The following is a 19,779-nucleotide window of genomic DNA, read 5'->3' as shown; positions in this document are numbered from 1 at the left end:
GTGGGCCTGTGCTTGGTCGTTGATTACTTTTTATGCAGTATGATTACAAGGTGTTATCTCTAAATGGTGAGCCTGCGTTTTAATAAAGTAAGAATCGAGGCTTGTGTCGCTTTGTTTTTGATAAGCGACCTGACCTGGTTTCTCTTGACCCCGGATGCAGGGTTTTTGGCCTGATACTTAACGGAAGCAAAGAAGATGATTGCCTTCATGCCCCCATGCCCTCTGGTCATTGCCTTGGTGCCGGTGAACTGCTTCAGTAGAAATGTGTAATGAGAAATGTGTAAAGGAGAAATTGCCTTGGTGCCCTTGCCCTTTCAAAAAACGAAGCATACAGGCCTGCCGCGGTTGCAGGGGATAGTAGCACTGATACTTTGAGGTTTACAAATTCGTTTTAATTAACTTATTTTGTTGTTGTTTTTTGACAGGACGATCCGATCGCACATCAAATTGAAGACGCAATCAAGAAATCCACACAGAACACCACCATCACGTCGTCGAAGCCCTCAAAATCATCCTCCAAGTCTAAATCATCCAAATCCAAATCAAAGGCTCGCGATAAGTGTCGCAGCGCCCAGCAGCAGTCGGCCCATGCACGCCGTTACGCCGTCATCACCAGCCTCCGTGGCATCGACCTGAATGAACTTGACACAGAGTCCAAGAACCCAACCCCTAAAAAGACTGCACCCGTCAAAAGGACGCCCTCAAAGTTGAAAATATGGAACAGGCTGAGTAAAGAGAAGAAGGCGGCCGCCGCCGCAGCCGAAACGGCCGACGAGGAAATGGCCAAGAAACTGTTTTGTTTGTACGATGTGGTGCAGGAAGATGCACCGGCAACGGCAACAACTAATGGACAATCACAGGTAATGATAATCCAAAATATAATAATAACAACTACATGTAGTTAGTAGCACTTAACATTAGTGCCCTGGTTGTAATTGGGCCAACAACATTCCTTTAATCTTTCTCAGCTTCCTGGGGAGTATACAGCCCGGCCTGCCGTGGCGCTCCAGTGGCTTTTTCAAACACAATCTCAACCTCTACCCACGCAGGTACCCATTTATACCCCTGGGTAAAGAGAAGCAATTGCAGTAAAGAATCTTGCACAAGTCATGACTTGGATTTGAAACCATCACTGTGATGACCATATATTGATTTTGATGCTTTAAACAACTCGGCCGTGACACCCAATAATAGTTTGACATTTTTGTTTTGAACGGAAGGCTCATTTAAAATGGAAGTTTCTTTAGAATAAAGAACTCATCTAAACTAGACCCAGATTTATTTTCTTCACCACCCCACACCCTCCAAATTAAAGAACAGACTCGGGGCTAGGTTAATTTCAACTAAAATTATTTTAGGAGTGACTCTGAATGTATCTCACAAATTTAAACGAGATGAAATCCATTTAGCTTTAACCAAGGCGTCACTCTTCCCACACAGGACAACACAAGCATGAAATCGCTCGACGACATCTACATGTTATATCTGTAAAATATAATTACCCCCCTCTTTTTCGTCTCGTGCTCTCTCTCCCCATCGCCCCTTGGCATTTGCCGAAGCATTTATACAGTCAACCCCCCTTACCGTGAGGAGACACTGTGCTCAAGTATTGTAGATTAGACATGCAGGTGCCTGCTGTGTGTCCCCGTGTGGTCTTAGGGGCTTGCTTCTTTAAAGGCCCTCGACACGTTCGGTAATTACTCCAAAAATATAATTATAATAGTAACAGTATTTGTAAGGCACACTATCTCTGTATAACATTCAAAGGCGCCGGTTCAGGTCAATCAAAGAATTCTCAGATGTGTTCAAAGGCCAATCTGAAAAGATGTGTTTTAAGAGAGCTTTGGAAGCGAGAAATGTCAAACTGTATCTCTCAGATATTTAGGCAGAGAGTTCCAGGGGGCATAAAAACCTGAGAGCGACGGAGAGCTTTTGATAGTATTAAACATTGCAAAAAAACGACTCCCTCTGAAATAACGTAGTTTTTGAGAAAGAAGTAATTTCTCACTAAAATATTGGAATCTTGAGAAAGAATTTAGGCTTACACTTTTAGCTTACACTGCTAAGCGTAGAAATTCAGCGCAAATGTCCTCATTTTGTGTCAGGCTGCTCTAGATTTCGTGTGGGAAGGAAGGAAAATGCAAGTTTGCAAGTTGCGAACTGGATGTGCATGAATTGACATAGCAAAGATAATCTACAGTGCCCAGGTCAAACTTCCAGTTGAACCTAGTTAAACTGGGTTTAACTGGAACTAGTTGAAACCAGTTGATAAACTAGTTAAACACAGTTAAAACCAGTTGCTTTAATATGGAAAATGGACAGAAACCAACTGGTTTATAATTTCAACCTAGTTGAACACAGTTAAAACTAGTCCAAACCAGTTGGTTAATATGGAAAATGGACGAGTTTGGTCACTATCCAGTTGAACCAGTTGACACCAGTTAACTAGGTTCAACTGGAATTTTGACCTGGGTGTAGTTCAACAGATTTAAGTTAGGGTGTTGTTGATAAAAATGTAAAATCCCAGCACTTGTGTCCTTGACCAAGACACTTAACTATAATTCCACAGTGCCAAGGCAATATATCTCGTGTGAAAGAGAGATGTTACTGTAGCCCCTTTTCATGCATTCAATTACATTCTTTAATCTGAAGAATCTCTGTGTTAAGGGAAAAATAGATTCTCCAAATTAAGTGGAGCACACTGCACTGCAGTGCACTTTTTAGAGCTAAAAAGTTTGAGGATTAAAGCACCCATAACTGACTTAATACGGGTAAAATTTAACCCTGCCCAGGACTGCCTTAACTTCCTCTGTTTTTTTTATATTGAAGTGTGAAAGGAATCTCTGGATCAGTTTAAATCCATGTAGAGAGGGCTCTTTACGCGGGTCGCACTCTTTATACGCACTCTTTATACAGGTCGGCAATTACAGGGATCAAAGGTACAAGTAGGCAGGGCTAATACACGTAAGTGTATCACATGTGTGTGTGTGTTTCTAACTTGCCTTTAAAGACACTGGACACTATTGGTAATTGTCAAAGATTGTCTTCTCACTTGGTGTATCTCAACATAAGCATAAAATAACAAACCTGTGAAAATATGGGCTTGATTGGTTGTCGGAGTTGCAAGATAACTATGAAAGAAAAAAACACCCTTGTCACACGAAGTTGTGTGCTTTCAGATGCTTGATTGAGGGTGTTGGAAGTGAGAAATGTCGTACTGTATAGCCTCTAGGATATTTAGGCAGCGTTCCAGGTGCATAAAAAACCCTTTTGATAGTATAAAACATTGCAAGAAAAGACTCCCTCTGAAGTAATGTAGGTTTTGAGAAAACTAATTTCTCACTAAAAAAATGGAATCTTGAGAAAGAATTTAGGCTAACACTTTTAGCTTACACAGCTAAGCGCAGAAATTCGAGACCTCAACTTCTAAATCTGAGGTCTCTAAATCAAATTTGTGGACTGTAAATTACTTCTTTCTCGAAAACTATGTCACTTCAGAGGGAGCCATTTCTCACACTTTTTATAATATCAACCGCTCCCCATCACCAAGTAACTTGTTTTATGCTAATATGTTGAGTAATTACCAATAGTGTCCACTGCCTTTAAATAAAATTGTCCAGCAGTGTTATTGCTTTTGCAAGAAAGGCCCTATATATACACGTGTAAGTGTGTGAAAATTCCTCTAGAGGGCCTCCCATTACTGCGCTGACTATAGAATTAAACATGTGTCCTCGACTCGTTACGCCTGACTTGAATATTCACAGAGGGAGGGAGGGGGGAAAGGCCTCCTTTGCGCCCAATTTGACATGACCTTAAAAGGGATAACACAGGATTTATGTTTTATCATACTCATGGGCTATCCTGTGTACAAACTGAAGTGAAGTTAAAGGCCAAGATGGGAGGCTAATGGCTGAATGGTTCGATGTGGTTATGGAAGACAACAAGTCATTCAAACTGGCTTCAAATTTGCTTGAGACACTTGGCGATAGAGCCGATGTCTGTTCAAACTTTCCCATAAATCTTAAGTTTTGCCCAGTAGAATGGGGGTGGAGGGGGTCGCTTGTGTGTGTTTGTGGTGGTCCCCCCCCCCCTTTTCAATACCAATTGTCAAAGACCAGTCTTCTCACTTGATGTATTTCAACATTATGGACAAAATAACAAACTTGTGAAAATTTGTACTTAATTGGTTGTTGAAGTTGCGAGATAATAATGGAAGAAAAAACACCCTTATCACACAAAGTTGTGTGCTTTCAGATGCTTGATTTCGAGACCTCAAAATCTAATTCTGAGGTTTCAAAATCAAATTCAAGTATTTTAGTGGAACACCTCTCCATTGATCGTTAACAAGTAAGTTGATACGCTAACAATTATTTTGAGTATAATTACCAATAGTGTCCAGTGCCATTAAGGTACCTTCAGTTGTAACAAAAGTGTGAGCAAGAAACAACAAGGGCACATCTGTGGACAGAGCTGTTTAATTATGGATATTATATAGTGATGAATAATTCAGTTGAAAATGGCCCTGACACGTACGGATCAAAAAGTTAAGAACTTAACGATATAATTAGGTCTTATATTCTGGTTATCATGGGCACCTAAAGGTTTACGACTACATGGTATGTGTAGTTGTTCCACAAACAACAAATTTGCTTTTTGTATTTTAATATAGTCTTCAGTTATTGTGCAGCCTTTGAAACACAAAAAGATTACTGTCCTAAACAAACATCTCAATATGTATGTAATCTTTTACATAGAATGGTGAGCACCTATTGTAGTAAACTGTGGACGTTTTAACTCACTGCTTAGAGAAAGCTCTCTAAAAGTTTTTAAAAGTTAGAAGATCTTGGGCTCAATTTAACCTGATGAGATGTTGGTAGCCCGAAAGACACATTATGTCTTGAGTCACAGTAAAACTTTACATACACAGTTCATAGCTGTTTGTAATGTTGGTTGTTGCATTATTTTTCCACTAGCCCATGGGGCTATCAAACTGGATAAATGAGGAGCACGACTGTAAATCTGGTAGTCCCGGGCTAGCGGGCTAGTGACATTTTCGACCCCTGATAATTTCGACCCCTGATAATTTCGACCCTTGATAATTTCGACCCCTGATAATTTCTACCCCTGATAATTTCGACCCTTGATAATTTCGACCCTTGATAATTTCGACCCCTGGTAATTTCTACCCCTGATAATTTCGACCCCTGATAATTTCGACCCCTGATAATTTCGACCCTTGATAATTTCGACCCCTGATAATTTCGACCCCTGATAATTTCGACCCCTGATAATTTCGACCCCTGATAATTTCGACCCCTGATAAATTCGACCCTTGATAATTTCGACCCCTGTTACATTTTGTTTTTTTACTCGTTACACCAATTTTGTAATAAGCACTGTATACTAAGTACTTTCTGGGATCTAGGGAAAAAATCCACAGGCAAATAACCTGAGTGAGATTCAAACCCACTACCTTTGAATTTCTAGAGATGTCTTACCACTATAGACCACCGTGCTAGCACGGTGGCTAGAGTCTGGAATCCTACTATGTTAGCAGCGGGTTCTGCAACAATTTTTATAGCTGTCATTCTTTGCATGTCAGGTACATGGTGTAGATAAAGAACATAGTTTGTTTTTACCCTTACAGTGATGTGATTTGCCTGTGGAGATTTTTCACAGTACTCGGGAAAGTACTGAATAAATGTAAATAGTGCTTTATATACATCAGTGTAGGGTTAAAAACAAATTATACTCTTTATCCCCACTGCAAAGTGATGTGATTCGATGAGCTGTAAATGCCCAGGATCCGTGGAAACAGAGCCATGAAATTGGTTCCTACTGAAGTTGTACTCTGAATTGTACTCTCGCTGTTTGCCCTCTTGGATAAAGCCTTCAGGGCTCTGGAACTCTCACTCCAGAGAAAACCTTCCCTGCTAACACGTCTCCAACCATGGAGGAAGAAACTCACTCCCGACCCCCCTTCACCAACAAAAGTCTTTAATGATTTGCTCCGAACAACCTCATGCATCACCCTCAACGAGAGGACTTGTTGTTTGTCTCACTCTAATACGCAATCCTAGTGCCAAGGTGATACCCTTTAAAGAAAGAACTTTTGGCGTTCTGCCTTTAGTTGTCTAATTCATGGTTTGCCATTAACTTTTTCAGTCCCTAGCGAGCAGGACCATGAGCTAGCTTCTCTTTTCACTCAAAAGAAATAATTTGTTTTCATCTTTTTACAAAACCACATTACTTAAATGTTTCTCAAATTAATCATACTATGGAAGGCTGCTGCAAGCTTCAAACCAAAGGTTTTTATTGCCATTTGTGTTGAGAGTGATTACCAATTGTATGCTTTCCCTGTAAGACAGCGTGGTGCGTGGCACGCAACCTTTAAATCAACTGAAATGTAGAGTGAGTGGTGATCAATCACGTAGTTGGCAAACTATGATTCAGGGAGAGTGTAGAGGTTGCATTCTTAATGATCACATTTGACAGCCCTGTCACTCAGCTATTTAGACTGCTATGTACAAATGTATTTATAAATAATTGATGAACATGTACTAGGACTAAAGGATTCTGAAAATGTTGATGGTAAAGAGGGGCTCCAAGGTCAAATTCAAATTGTGATCCACTTATTTTCTAACTTTCTGTCACATGAGGTTACAGTAATGTAATTTTGTTTACCAATTTCATGAGGACTCTACCTTAAAGCCATTATACACTTTCGGTACAGACAAAAAAAAAGTTAACAGATATACAAATAATTTACAGGGTTTACAAAAGGTGGTGGTGAAAGACTTATCTTGAAATATTATTCCATGAAATGCTTTACTTTTTGAGGAAAAATTAAAACAATATCAATTCTCGTAGCGAGAATTGCGGATTTATTTTAAACACATGTCATGACACGGCGAAACATGGGGAAACAAGGGTGGGTTTTCCCGTTATTTTTCTCCCGACTCCGATGACCGATTGAGCCTAAATTTTCACAGGTTTTTTTATTTTATATATAAGTTGTGATACACGAAGTGTGGGCCTTTGGACAATACTGTTGACCGAAAGTGTCCAATGGCTTTAAAGACAGTGGACACTTTTGGTAATTACTCAAAATAATTATTAGCATAAAACCTTTCTTGGTGACGAGTAATGGGGAGAGGTTGAGGGTATAAAACATTGTAAGAAACAGCTCCCTCTGAAGTGCCATAGTTTTCGAGAAAGAAGTAATTTTCCACAAATTTGATTTTGAGACCTCAGATTTAGAACTTGAGGTCTCGAAATCAAGCATCTAAACGCACACAACTTCGTGTGACAAGGGTGTTTTTTTCTTTCATTATTATCTCGCAAGTTCGATGACCGATTGAGCTCAAATTTTCACAGGTTTGTTATTTTATGCGTATGTTGAGATACATCAACTGTGGAGGCTAGTCTTTGAAAGAAGAATCCAAAACTATTTTACCTAGCATACCTTCTCAAAAACACTGTTTTGAAGGCACCATGGGGGTAAAGAACTACTGATAAAAAAAATTTAAAATAATATCTACCGTGATCTTAAACCTTATACTTAAAGAAGTAACAGGTCACTTTTTTGCTTTAAAAAAAAAAAGGTTAACTTAAAAATGTTATATCTGTAAAGCCACTACTGTATCTAGGATAAATATTGAAATTCCGTGAGAAATTTGTTCTTGTATTTCAAGAAGTTAAATAGGGTTTTTGGTTTTAGTCTAATAAACTGTGATTGGCTTCAAGTACCAACACCAATAAGCTCTCATATATCTGTTAGAAACTTAGAACCATAAAATGACCTGAGCAGGATTAACATGTGTTGTTAAATGTTAACTTTTGCCATCTGCATTACGGTACAGTATAAGTAGTTGGCAAACATTGAATCAGTCAAGAAGTGCACCAGGTCTGGTTCCTAATGACCCATGGGTGACAGACTCATCACTCAACCACAGGACCCAGTTCAAGTTCTGCAACTGGTAGTACTTAAAGGGTGTACAGTTCTCAAATACATCTCTTCTACGTACACATAACACGTTCTATACAAAATAGGACACAGATATAGTATGGAGTGGGTGCTAGACTAAACTTGATATTTCTGGGTGTGTGTTTTTTTGTGGTTTTTTTTTGGTAAATCTCTATGACACATGGCAATTAAGAGTTGTTGTTTTTAAGGGCACCAGTGCCAAGAGTGGGTCAACAGAAGGCTCTTTGCCACAGACCACCAGTCATATGACACACATCCACATCCCATTATATTTTAAAATGTTGTTAGTAGCGCTCAAAGTTTGCAGTTAAGCAAGATCAGAGTTTGTTCTAGATAACAGTTTTGTAAATTTGGCCTCATTCTTAAGTTACAAAGCATCCAATAAGCTATTCAATACTTGTGCTCCTACCCTCCCAGCCTTTCCTCATTATAGAAAAACAAAAACTCCCTTTCTCAGAAATGGTTTGATCATTCCAGATGACCGATTGTCTGGTCTGCTGCCTATTATTTACCAGACACATTTTCTACCCTCCACTGCACACATGTGACCTTCCCTTGCCCAAATAATGAGAGTGAGGGAAGTTGTACAAATATTAAAAGCAGGCAGGGCCTTTACAGAGTAAAAGATTAAAGATGCTATCTCAGATTTTTGGCCGATTTTACCCAAAAATTTTGATTTAAAATTCATCAGATATTGTGATGGGGGTCGAGAAAGTTACAAGCTTTCATTTGAGCCATTGCTCGAAAAAGTCCGCCAATTATTAGTAGCAGTGAAATAAAGTGCTCAAAATTAGTTTTTGTCGGGATCCCGACAATATATCACGTGACCATTTCTTATGTGTTTTATAAGAAACGTTTTAAATTTTTGTCATGGTTCCTGACCATTTAAAGTAAAAGTAAAACTTTTTTTCGTTAGAGCGGGTGATACTCTTTGAAATACCATTTACTAAAAAAAATCTATTTTTTAATGTTTGGGGCCAAAAATCTGACATATCATCTTTAATGCAGCAAAGTATTGGAACGTTTCAATCACTCAGGCCTCCGGACACCTTCTATTTTAAGCTTTGCATCCAATAGTATTTGAAAATCATTTTAAAGCTAACTTGCAACTCAATTCATGTTTAAATCTTTGGAAGTTAAAAAAACAAAATGCTTTCTTAACAGACTTTTACTCCTTATGTTGCTTATGTTCGTACAAGTTGATTAATACCCCTAGTTCAAAGCCCAACATCCTAAGCACCATGACCACAGTGAACTTAACTCCCTTCTTATTTTTCCATCCACCACAACAGGCAAAAACAGCTGATAAGAAAGGAGCCGCCAACCCGGACGTCATCCTCTGCAACTCCGTTCAGATGATCCGAGAAAAACTGGTCATCGACGACAAGAGCCCCGAGACGGATTACGTCTACGATCTCTACTACATCGAGGAGGGGCCAGTGGACTTGAATGCAGCGACGATCGGTATGCACACAGGGCCGGACCAGGAGCTGATCTACGAGCACTTTGTGGAACAGGAACAGTTTGAGATGTACGAGGACGACAGCGATAGCAACGAGGAGGGGAACTGGAGGAACGATTACCCGGAAGATGAGCCAGATAAGAGTAAGCGACAGTGTCAAAGATGCTATGTCAGATTTTTGGCCCCAAACATTAAAACAAAATTTTTTTTTTTAGTGAATGGTATTTCAAAGAGTTTCACCCGCTCTAAGGAAAAAAAGTTTAACTTTTACTTTTAATGGTCAGGAACCATGACAAAAATTTAGAATGTTTCTTATAAAACACATAAGAATTGGTCACGTGATATATTGTCGGGATCCCGACAAAAACTAATTTTGAGCACTTTATTTCACTGCTAATAATTGGCGGACTTTTTTGAGCAATGGCTCAAATGAAAGCTTGTAACTTTTTCGACCCCCATCAAAATACCTATTGAATTTTAAATCAAAATTTTTGGGTCACATCAGCCAAAAATCCGACATAGCATCTTTAAATAATGCTTGGTTCTTATACAGCACATAGATCCTCGTAAATTGCAGCTAGATAATGGCGCTTTACACCTTCACCCTTAACTTTTTCAGTGACTAGATAGCCAGCAGGACCAGTTATCTTGTCAATTCACTGGTCTGTCATGTTTGTCAGTGGTCTATATTTCATACTAAATAGTGATGCTGTCCAACATCGAACTAGCCAGCCGGGCCACTTGGAGATAATTGTCACTGGTCCTCAGGTGTTTTAACTAGAATAGTGCCAGCGGACAACTGTTAAATGAGAACGCTGTTTACTCAACATTATTCCGATTCAGGGGCCGATTTCACAAAGCAATAAAATTCATCGCAAGACAAATTTTCAGTTTCACCACAGTGATTTGTATTGTGACATCACGTTTTACTAAGCAACTACGATTGATTTGCAGTTACGATCAATCTTAGATCTTCGTGAAATCGGCCCCAGTAGTTGAACTTTGCTCTCGAAGAAGCACAGCAATTTCTCTCTGGGGTACTTCCATGGGGAAAATATAGGTTTATGTATTGGAACCTTGCATAGGGCACCACAGCAAAAGCACTAGAAGAAGAAAGCCAGTTAAAATCACATTTCATATGTCATGAGCAACCATCTTTTTTTATAACTTTTCTTTCTTTCCCGCATTTCGCAGGGCATCCAGACCTCTTTGATGAGCTGATTGATGACTACTGCTACGGGGACCAGTCTAGTGATGACGACTTTGGGGAGTATTCAGATTACAAGAAGCGGCCGGGACGCAACATGCTCAACTACAACGACGACGATTTGGATTGCTACTCTTGAGATGGGGCACCAGTGATCACCGGTACTTATGCTTAAAAAACACACAGTACGCACAGGGGTGGGAATCTACATGTAGACACATAATTTAGTGATTTGGTGGAGAAATATATATATGATGAGTGACTATTATTACTCTTTCACATAGTCCATCTGATGAGTATTGATGATTATGTACATTGTTCATCTTCGTTACCAAACAATCACCCCAACTGTAGACTTAACAGACCCCAATTTCATGAAGCTGCTTAGCACACAAAGTTGCTAAGCAAAGAAAGTTCTTCCTTCGCGCCATAAATGGGCAACTGACCAAGTTTTGTTCTAGGCAAATGGTGTTTGAAGCTTTGCATGGTGTGGAGAATAAGAGCAACTATAAATATTAATAGTAAACTTGCGGGTACAACCATGGGTAAAAACTCTTTTGAAGGAGTGGTGGCTCTGAAAAGAGCCGGTTTGGTCTTGACGTTTTGAACAGTATACTCTGCTCGTCTTCAGGAGAGCAGAGTATACTGTTTAAAACGTCGAGACCAAACTGGCTCTTTTCAGAGCCACCACTCCTTCAAAAGAGTTTTTACCCATGGTTGTACCCGCAAGTTTACTATGGTTGTACCCGCAAGTTTACTATGGTTGTACCCGCAAGTTTACTATTCATATTCATATTTATAGTGACTCTTGTTCTAGGCAGTTTCCAAAAGATCGGCTACGGCTATATCACCATGTTAACATTATGTTGAAGGGTACACTCTAGGTGCCCCAAGCCGGAGCCTGTGTCTTGCTTCCTGCATGAAATCTTGTCAGCACGTTCCATGTTTTGTGTGACTACCAGTTGTTATTTTTGCTTGGCAGGATGAATTTTAAGAAGAAAGAAAGACGATATGAAACTAGTCATGCAGGTCGGAACTTTTAAAGGGGGTTATATCCGCCCCTCCTATCATATATTCTACATAATGCAAAACAAAAGAATATCTTAATAACCATAAAACCCATATACCCCTTTTTCTCTCGACACATTGTACCCAAGTATAAACAACCAAGATAAGCCATACAAAAATAATATTTCATGAGCTTGGTATATTCTTCCAATTTGTATAATAATGTGTATAAATACTCGCATCTGAAATGTTACCATGTATATTTATGAAATTACCGATCCATTTTGGAGATCGTCAATAAATCAAGTAATTGTTGAGATGATTGAAATACTTTGACTTTAAAGTGTTTCTGTCTTTCATTTCAAAATAGACAAGTTGATAAAAAAAAACATTCTCTTGTAATTAGTGAGTATCCTTAGACAGCGAGAGGGCAGAGTGTAGTTTATATTTGTGGAGAGGTGTCAGGCGTGTTTCCTTAACGTTTGTAACTTGGGTGTATTTTCCAATCTTGTATGGCCTCATCCTCAAAATGGCGTCTCCTTAAACACAAAAATGGCTGGGTGGTTAGATTTTTTGTTAACTGCATACTATACGTAGATTTTATATTCAGAAAACATCAAAGGAAGATTTGAGTCATTTGATGTCAACCCAGTCTTAATTCAATTGTACCAGCCCGATCGACAGCTCATTAGTATTAACACCTTCCATCGGTTCAATGACCCATATTCCAAGATCACAATTAGGCCTGAGTAATTCTGTTTGGTAAACTGCCCCTTACAGGCTTGTGACAATCAGACTTAGGGACTCGCACTACTGATGAGTATAAAACAAAAAAAAGGAACCCCTAATTGAGAACCTAAACATTTCTGATAAGGCGTCTCGCTAAAGTGATGCCCAGCGCCACTTCATTTCCTGAAACACTCACCTGCAAGTCTTGGATAATGGTTGAAGTGTACTGAGCAATTGACTGCTGACTGGCCTAGAGGGTTATTCCAGGAGCATACCAAAGAGAAATCTATACAATTTCTTTTCCCCTTTTGGTATGTTGATAGGAGATGCGTATAAATTTAAGGGAGGAACTCTATTCAAGTCGTCTGTTGAGAAGGAGTGGTGTATTTTTTCAAGCATTGATATGTTTATCAATTCAGAAAAGTTACAATTTTCCTGTTACCTCGTGTTTTGTTGGGATGTGAGGGGAGGGTGATCACATACTGTTGGATTTTATAAGGTACATGTATCTTACTTTAAAGGAAGTGGACACTATTGGTAATTGTCAAAGACTAGCCTTCACAGTTGGTGTACCTCAACATAAGCATAAAATAACAAACCTGTGAAAATTTGAGCTCAATCGGTCATCGATCTTGCAAAATAATGAAAGGAAAAAACACCCTTGTCACACAAAGTTGTGTGCTTTCAGATGCTTGATTTCGAGACCTCAAATTCTAAATCTGATGTCTCGAAATCAAATTTGTGGAAAATTACTTCTTTCTCGAAAGCTACATCACTTCAGAGTGAGCTGTTTCTCACAATGTTTTGTACTATCAATCTCTGCCCATTACTTGTCACCAAGTGAGGTTTTATGCTAACAGTTATTTTGAGTAAGTACCAATAGTGTCCACTGCCTTACAAGGGATTGTACATGATTGGTAATTGGAACCCACTGTGAAAGTTTCCTTTTAAAAGGTGGCAGCCAAATATCTCCAAAAATCCAGAGTAAGAATAATCGATGATTGGATTACACAAGCTGAGAACGTATCTCACAGTAAGATTTCTGAGACTCAAAATTTGGAGGATAGAAATGTGTATCTTTTTCCACATTTTTCTCAAAATCCTTTGTACTATCAAAAAGCTACTGTACGTACCAAGTTAGTTTGTACTGCCATTAATTTAAAACTGATTACCAAACGTATACCTTATAAAATAGTATGTAATAAAGGTTTGACGATTTAGCTTAAGTATACATCAAAAAGTGATCATAATATTTGTGATAATCAACATCCTTACTATTCAGTACTTTTAACAGCTGTTTCAACATCGGATATAGACTTGTGGACAAGTCATTAAATGTCTGTCGCAGTGATAATGGCGACTCTATTCCCAATATCTCAGCAATTCCCGCGGTATTCTCGCAAGACTGCTTGCCCCGCGAGACTACTGCTCTCACGACTACAGTCCCAGTTTATGGGGAGTAGAAGTCGGCAACCAGCAGTTTGCATAAGAGCAGTGATCTGTAGCGAGAGCACCGCCACACCTCGACTATCTCACCGCTGGAGGCCATTAACGACTTGTCCACAAGTTTACATCGGATACTGTGAAGACAGTACACTGTTTATCAAGCCAATAATAATGTTAAGTGTTATTCCAAAATTGAAAAAGTGATGCAAGAACTTGAGAAAGTCCACTTTATTTTGTTAAAACGTCATATCGAAGTGTGTACAACTTTTTAAAGAAACACTATTTTTCTGCATGACTGTACAAAAAGTGTAGAAACTGCATGATAAACATGTAATGGTACTAGATTTGTATTGAAATTCTTGAGGTAATGATTATGTCAATGTAGTTAATTAACTGTCATATCAACCAGGTATTGTTCAGTCACAAAATGGGAGAGTTTCAAGGCTGAAATTCTCCTACTAACAATTTTTTTTAAGGAAATGGTGAATGAATTTCTAATTCACAGTGTATGGCAATCTGTATATCAGTTGGTGGAGCAAAACTTTGAATGTTAAGCGGATTGGCCTCTTTTATTGAGTCCACTATTTAAAATTGAGTTAAGCTCTGTTTCTTTGGTTAACAGAAGTAAAGCATTGATAATAATTGATTTTTTTCATCTCTAAAATGTCATCTTAGACTGAAAACTCTCTGGGATTGTTCTCTATCCCTTCAAATTAGTTTGAGTAAAGTTTGTCACATTACTAACTCGCTAAGCTCATAATTTTGCAGAGCATAACAATAATTGCATAAGTTATATTTGAAACTTTGCATGGTGGGAGTATTATCAGGGCCCAATTTCACAGTGCTGCTTAGCGGCCAATTTTGTGCTTACTTTGCAATTTCTATTTCATAGCGCTGCTAACCGTAAGCACATGAAAAGGCATGCTGACCTTCTGGTGCTTACCGCACAGAAATAAATGACGTCACAATGCAAATCCGCGGTAAACACGCAATATGGTCGCCCAATTTTTCTGCTAACCTGTGAAATACGCTAAGGCTTAAGCAAATTTTTCTGCTACAGTAAGCACGCAAATTTGCTTACCGTTAAGCAGCGCTATGAAATTTGGCCCAGGTGAGGTTTGAGTTAGCACCATGTGTACAAATCTCTTTTGATTAGTGGTGGTTCTGTTTGTGGTGGGTCTGAAAAAAAAAACGATGGTTGACAAGTCAACGATTTTGATCAGTATGCTTTGATCGTCTTCAGGAGAAATTGAATACCAGTAGGACTGGTCGAGAAATCCATAGTGACTTTGCAGTACCTTTGACTGGTTTTCTGCGTTTACTACTTTGTCAAGTCAGGGTCAAAAGCAGTTCAGAACCTAAAACTTTCACATTGAAAAGCAGCATTCTGACAACTGAGTACAAACTCATCTGTGAGATGAATTTATCACAGAAATAATTTTGTGCGATACAACTTCAGGGTTTTGTCAGTATTGACATTTCAAAACATTATACAAAATGGGGTGGGGGAGGAAAATCAAACAACTAGAATTGTTTTTCAATATTGCAATAATTAATTAGTAAGCCTTTTCTCCCAGAAAATAACCAGTTCTGGGCAAAAAAAAAGTTCAGAGTTTATACAATCTATTCTTAGACTGCCATTGTTTGAAATGGCAGCCATTTGTATGCTGCCTATGAATAAATACAAGTCGGATACAGACATGTACCACACCATGTGGGTTTTGAAATTAACTTAATTCTTTTAACATGAATAGTGAAGTTTTGTTCAGACAAATATCTGAATTGAATTTAACATCAATTTCTTGAGGAAAACAAAATAATTTTGTTTCATATTATTGCTTATTTCTTCAAGTTTTCAAAGCAAATCTTTTTCAGAAGTCTCTCATTTTTATTCTTTGTCTCTTTGAAGCAAAACAAAAAAGCATCCCTAAATTAACAGAATTGTCAACATCGAAATATAATTATGACAATAGGTCTGTTTTACAGTTGTTTCTTAACGTAACAAACTCTTTGGTTCTAAATAGGTTTTTCTTAAGTGACTTTAACTCAAGGTTTCAAATGATTTTTGTTTTTTTAATGTCATCATTAATTTGACAGACAACTGAGGAACACTTGAAGGCTGAAACGAGTTGAGGCTTTTAAGGTTCTCTTCAATATTATTAATTGGTTAGAAAATTTGTTTGCAGCCCTGGGCTCAATTTAAAGGCTGTTAAGCAGAAAATTTTGTTCAGAAAATTTCCTCGCTCAGCCAAATATTGTACAGCTTTTAAGCTGGTGTCCTGTCAGTGCTAAGCATGATTTTTCTGTGCTTAGACGTCTTCATGAAACTGAGCCAAAGTTGAATCGCACATGCTAGCTGCTTACAAGTCTTGTTTTCAAAACGTCCAGTAAATGTGTGTTCTGTTGGGACTTTTAAATAATTATAACTCTAAACATAAAATTGACATATAAGGACAAATAATGTAAAATAGCTAAGTTTTGATGCTTTTCATTCCAGCTTGTTTTTTTTTTGTTTTTGTAATTAAAGTAAGCTGTATTTGTACAAGGACAAGGTGCACGAAAACTGCTGAAGTAATTTTATGACAGACACTCAAAAATATCTTTTGAGAAAAGTGCTATTTGTTTATGCAGTTATTTCTTTTTTTAAAGCCAATTTGTTTGCTTTGCTCAATGCTTTTGCTGTATTATATAGTTTCATATATGTTGGATGTGTATGCAAGGTGATGATAGGTTGTTAGCCAGTTGTAACCTTTGTTCCTTAAAAAATAATTAGTTAATTACGACTGGAGTATAATTTGTACAGTATTTTGATCACTGAATGTCAAAGTGTAGCCAATCCACCTTAAAGCATGTACATATTGAAGTCTTGCCTTGAAGTTATTTTATTTTATTATTTTTATTCTTTAATCTTGTGTATTTGTTTTTCAGTATTCTTTCTTGTTTTTTTTTTTCTTTTCAAGGAGAGATTCGTGAAAGAATGATGCTAATACTACATTGGAATTTTGTTAAAGTTTTTGTTGATTACATTGTTAACATACTAGGTAAACTACATGGTATTCATAAATTAATTCAATGTCTGCATTGAAAAGAGTTAAAATGATTTTAGTTTTGATCTAGATGTAAAACCCAGAAAATAAGCAAAGAGATGCAATTACTATTTTCAGCATCTTACAAGATTGGACATATTAAGTATATTTTGCATTCTTTCAGTAAATATTAATAACTCTATCCAATTGGAATGTTCCTACCATTCTGACTAATATAAGATTGTTTAGCAGCCTCTCTATACACCGTTATCATTCTGCCACCATATTGGTCATGTTCCCTTTACACAATAGCAGTAGTTAACGTTTATATTCATTGTACAAAAAGAAACCAGACTATTTTTCCTTTCAGCCTCGGTTTGGTTACATTGATTGTAAGGGGAGAATATCCAGATGACTGCACAATGATCAAGGTCTATAGACTCATTGCAATGGCCACCATCGTTGATAAAACTTGAATGCATGAAAGGCTGTCATTGGCTGAGAGTCGTGCGCATCGGCTCGCATGCACTTTTCCACTGTTAGTCATAAAAAATGGCGGTCATGTGCAATCTATGGGCTACATGATATTTGTATTCTGCTTTTAAACACCATCTGGCATTGAACAATCTGTGCTAAAGATATACAAAAAAGGGAGGTAACAAATTAATCATATTATTAGAGCTAGCCACCACATGTTCATTTGTCATCATGATGGCAGTCAATGACGCCATGCGCAATCTAAGGGGTACATGCTTTATTCTAGTATTGAAAAAAGAATAGCTGCCACTATACGTGCAATGTAGAACTCATCATCCATGCTGATCTAGATTTTACATTTTGCATGGGTGCACAAACACTAGACATTATGGCATGCTTTCCCAAGCTGCAAACCTAACGACACATGCTGTAGAATGTGCAAGGGGACTGACAATTAAAATTGTTCATAATGTCACAGGTTTTGTTGTCCAATTTAGAGATTGCAGTTCCAGATTCCCATTCATACTGACCCAGATTTTGTAAAAAGAATCGAGAAAAAAGACCACTATTCATTCAAGCCTTGTCTGTGGCACATAACGTTATTGGCTAAAAAAATTTTTAATGTGTTGAGACTGTATACGGTATATGGCTGATAAGTGAATGGTACTGTTTTGTTAAAAGAAATTTTTCTAATACTATTTTATGTTATTGTATTTATTTTATTGAAAGGATTGGTGTGGTTAAAAGGGAAGTTCTATAAATTCCAACGATGGTACTTTTTTTGTAAAGGACTTTTTTTTCAAAGAAAAAAACGATTAAAGATTGTGTCTTTCTTAATTGAAGTGGATGGTTTCATTTTAATGTTGTGTTTTTGTTGTTGTCTGTCATGTCTTTATAACATGGAGACATGTCGCCCTAAAACTTTGATTTTCATACTACCATGCTCTTACCGCAGTGGCCACACCAAGGACATTAACATCAAAAGTGACCACACCAAGGACTATCACGTCCTTTTACCAAAGTGACCACACCAAGAACAACCACGCCCTTTTTACCAAAGTGACCACACAAAGAACAATTGCGCCCTTTTTACCAAAGTGACCACACTAAGAACAACCACACCCTTTTTACCAAAGTGACCACACTAAGAACAATCGCCCCCTTTTTACCAAAATAACCACACCAAGAACAATCACGCCCTTTTTACCAAAGTATCCACACAAAGAACAATCACGCGCTTTTTACCAAAGTGACCACACCAAGAACAATCACGCTCTTTTTACCAAAATGACCACACCAAGAACAACCACGCCCTTTTTACCAAGGTGACCACACAAAGAACAATCGCGCTCTTTTTACCAAAGTGACCACACCAAGAACAATCAGGCCCTATTTACCAAAGTGACCACACCAAGAACAACCACGCCCATTTTTACTAAAGTGACCACACCAAGAATAACCATGCCCTTTTTACCAAAGTGACCACACCAAGAACAATCACGCCCTTTTTACCAAAGTGACCACATAAAGAACAATCGCGTCCTTTTTACCAAAGTGACCACACCAAGAAAAATCACGCCCTTTTTACCAAAGTGACCACACCAAGAACAATCACGCCCTTTTACCAAGGTGACCACACCAAGAAAAACCACGCCCTTTTTACCAAAGTGGCAACCAAGAGGGGCAAGGGGGTACCCCATCCGGGCGCTATTAATCTATGTGCTTTACGATCAGGGTGCTGTTTTGTACACCGCATTAACATTGTGCTCTCTAGATCCATCACAAGAACTGACTTATCATGGTATTTTTCATTTCACAGTCATCATTTTCCCTGCCCCAAATCATGTTCTGGTAACTGAACAATATGAAATAATAGTAAAACAAATACAACATGGTTTATTTCGGATGATAGTCGATATCAGCTCCCTTCGGTATTGGAAGTTGGCAAACTAGTTCCCACGGCTTCGTTCGCGCTCGGCACTAGTTTTTCAACTTCCAATACCTCCGGGAGCTAAGAAATCCTCCGTGGATCCCTGTTCGATTCCCGGACTGGGTTTTGCAAGTAGACTGTGTTTCAGTCCCTTCCGCTAACCGCGTTGTTTTTCCTTATATTTTGGGATCATCCACCCTTAATTCCCACGTCTAAATCTAAAAACCATTCATTCTCTTCTTTAACAGACGCTTCCATCGGGATGCTTTGCCGACTATCGGCAGATTCTGCAAAATAAAATGGCGTTGAAGCACATCATTTACCGCGTTTTACATGCTGGGAGTCGGACAGCAACACTACTTTAATGGCACTGCATTGACACCTTTGGTAATTGTCAAAGACATCACTCGTATCCCAACATTATTAAAGATAAAAAATCTGTGAAATTTTGGACTCAATATTGGTCATCGAAGTTGCAAAAGAATGGCCCAAACAAGGTCAAAACAT

General features: G+C 38.2%; 1 protein-coding gene across 1 annotated transcript; it reads left to right on the top strand.

Moving 5' to 3' along the window:
• The first annotated feature begins 195 nt into the window (after nt 1-195).
• On the top strand, nt 196-11,194 carry LOC117289179 (probable RNA polymerase II nuclear localization protein SLC7A6OS). Its single transcript, XM_033770178.1, has 4 exons — nt 196-243; nt 426-860; nt 9,280-9,592; nt 10,644-11,194. The coding sequence occupies exons 1-4, from the start codon at nt 196-198 to the stop codon at nt 10,793-10,795; spliced, it is 948 nt and encodes a 315-aa protein (XP_033626069.1). The 3' UTR covers nt 10,796-11,194.
• The last annotated feature ends 8,585 nt before the right edge of the window (nt 11,195-19,779 follow it).

This window comes from Asterias rubens, chromosome 4 (assembly GCF_902459465.1).
Source record: "Asterias rubens chromosome 4, eAstRub1.3, whole genome shotgun sequence".
In the NCBI taxonomy this organism is placed as follows: domain Eukaryota; kingdom Metazoa; phylum Echinodermata; class Asteroidea; order Forcipulatida; family Asteriidae; genus Asterias; species Asterias rubens.
This window is presented reverse-complemented; position numbering and strand designations above follow the sequence as displayed.

Coding starts and splice junctions, on each gene's coding strand:
- LOC117289179 (XM_033770178.1), top strand. CDS start 196: ATGATTGCCTTCATGCCCCCATGCCCTCTGGTCATTGCCTTGGTGCCG. Junction 244..425: donor TGGTCATTGCCTTGGTGCCG/GTGAACTGCTTC, acceptor GTTTTTTGACAG/GACGATCCGATCGCACATCA. Junction 9,593..10,643: donor GGAAGATGAGCCAGATAAGA/GTAAGCGACAGT, acceptor CGCATTTCGCAG/GGCATCCAGACCTCTTTGAT.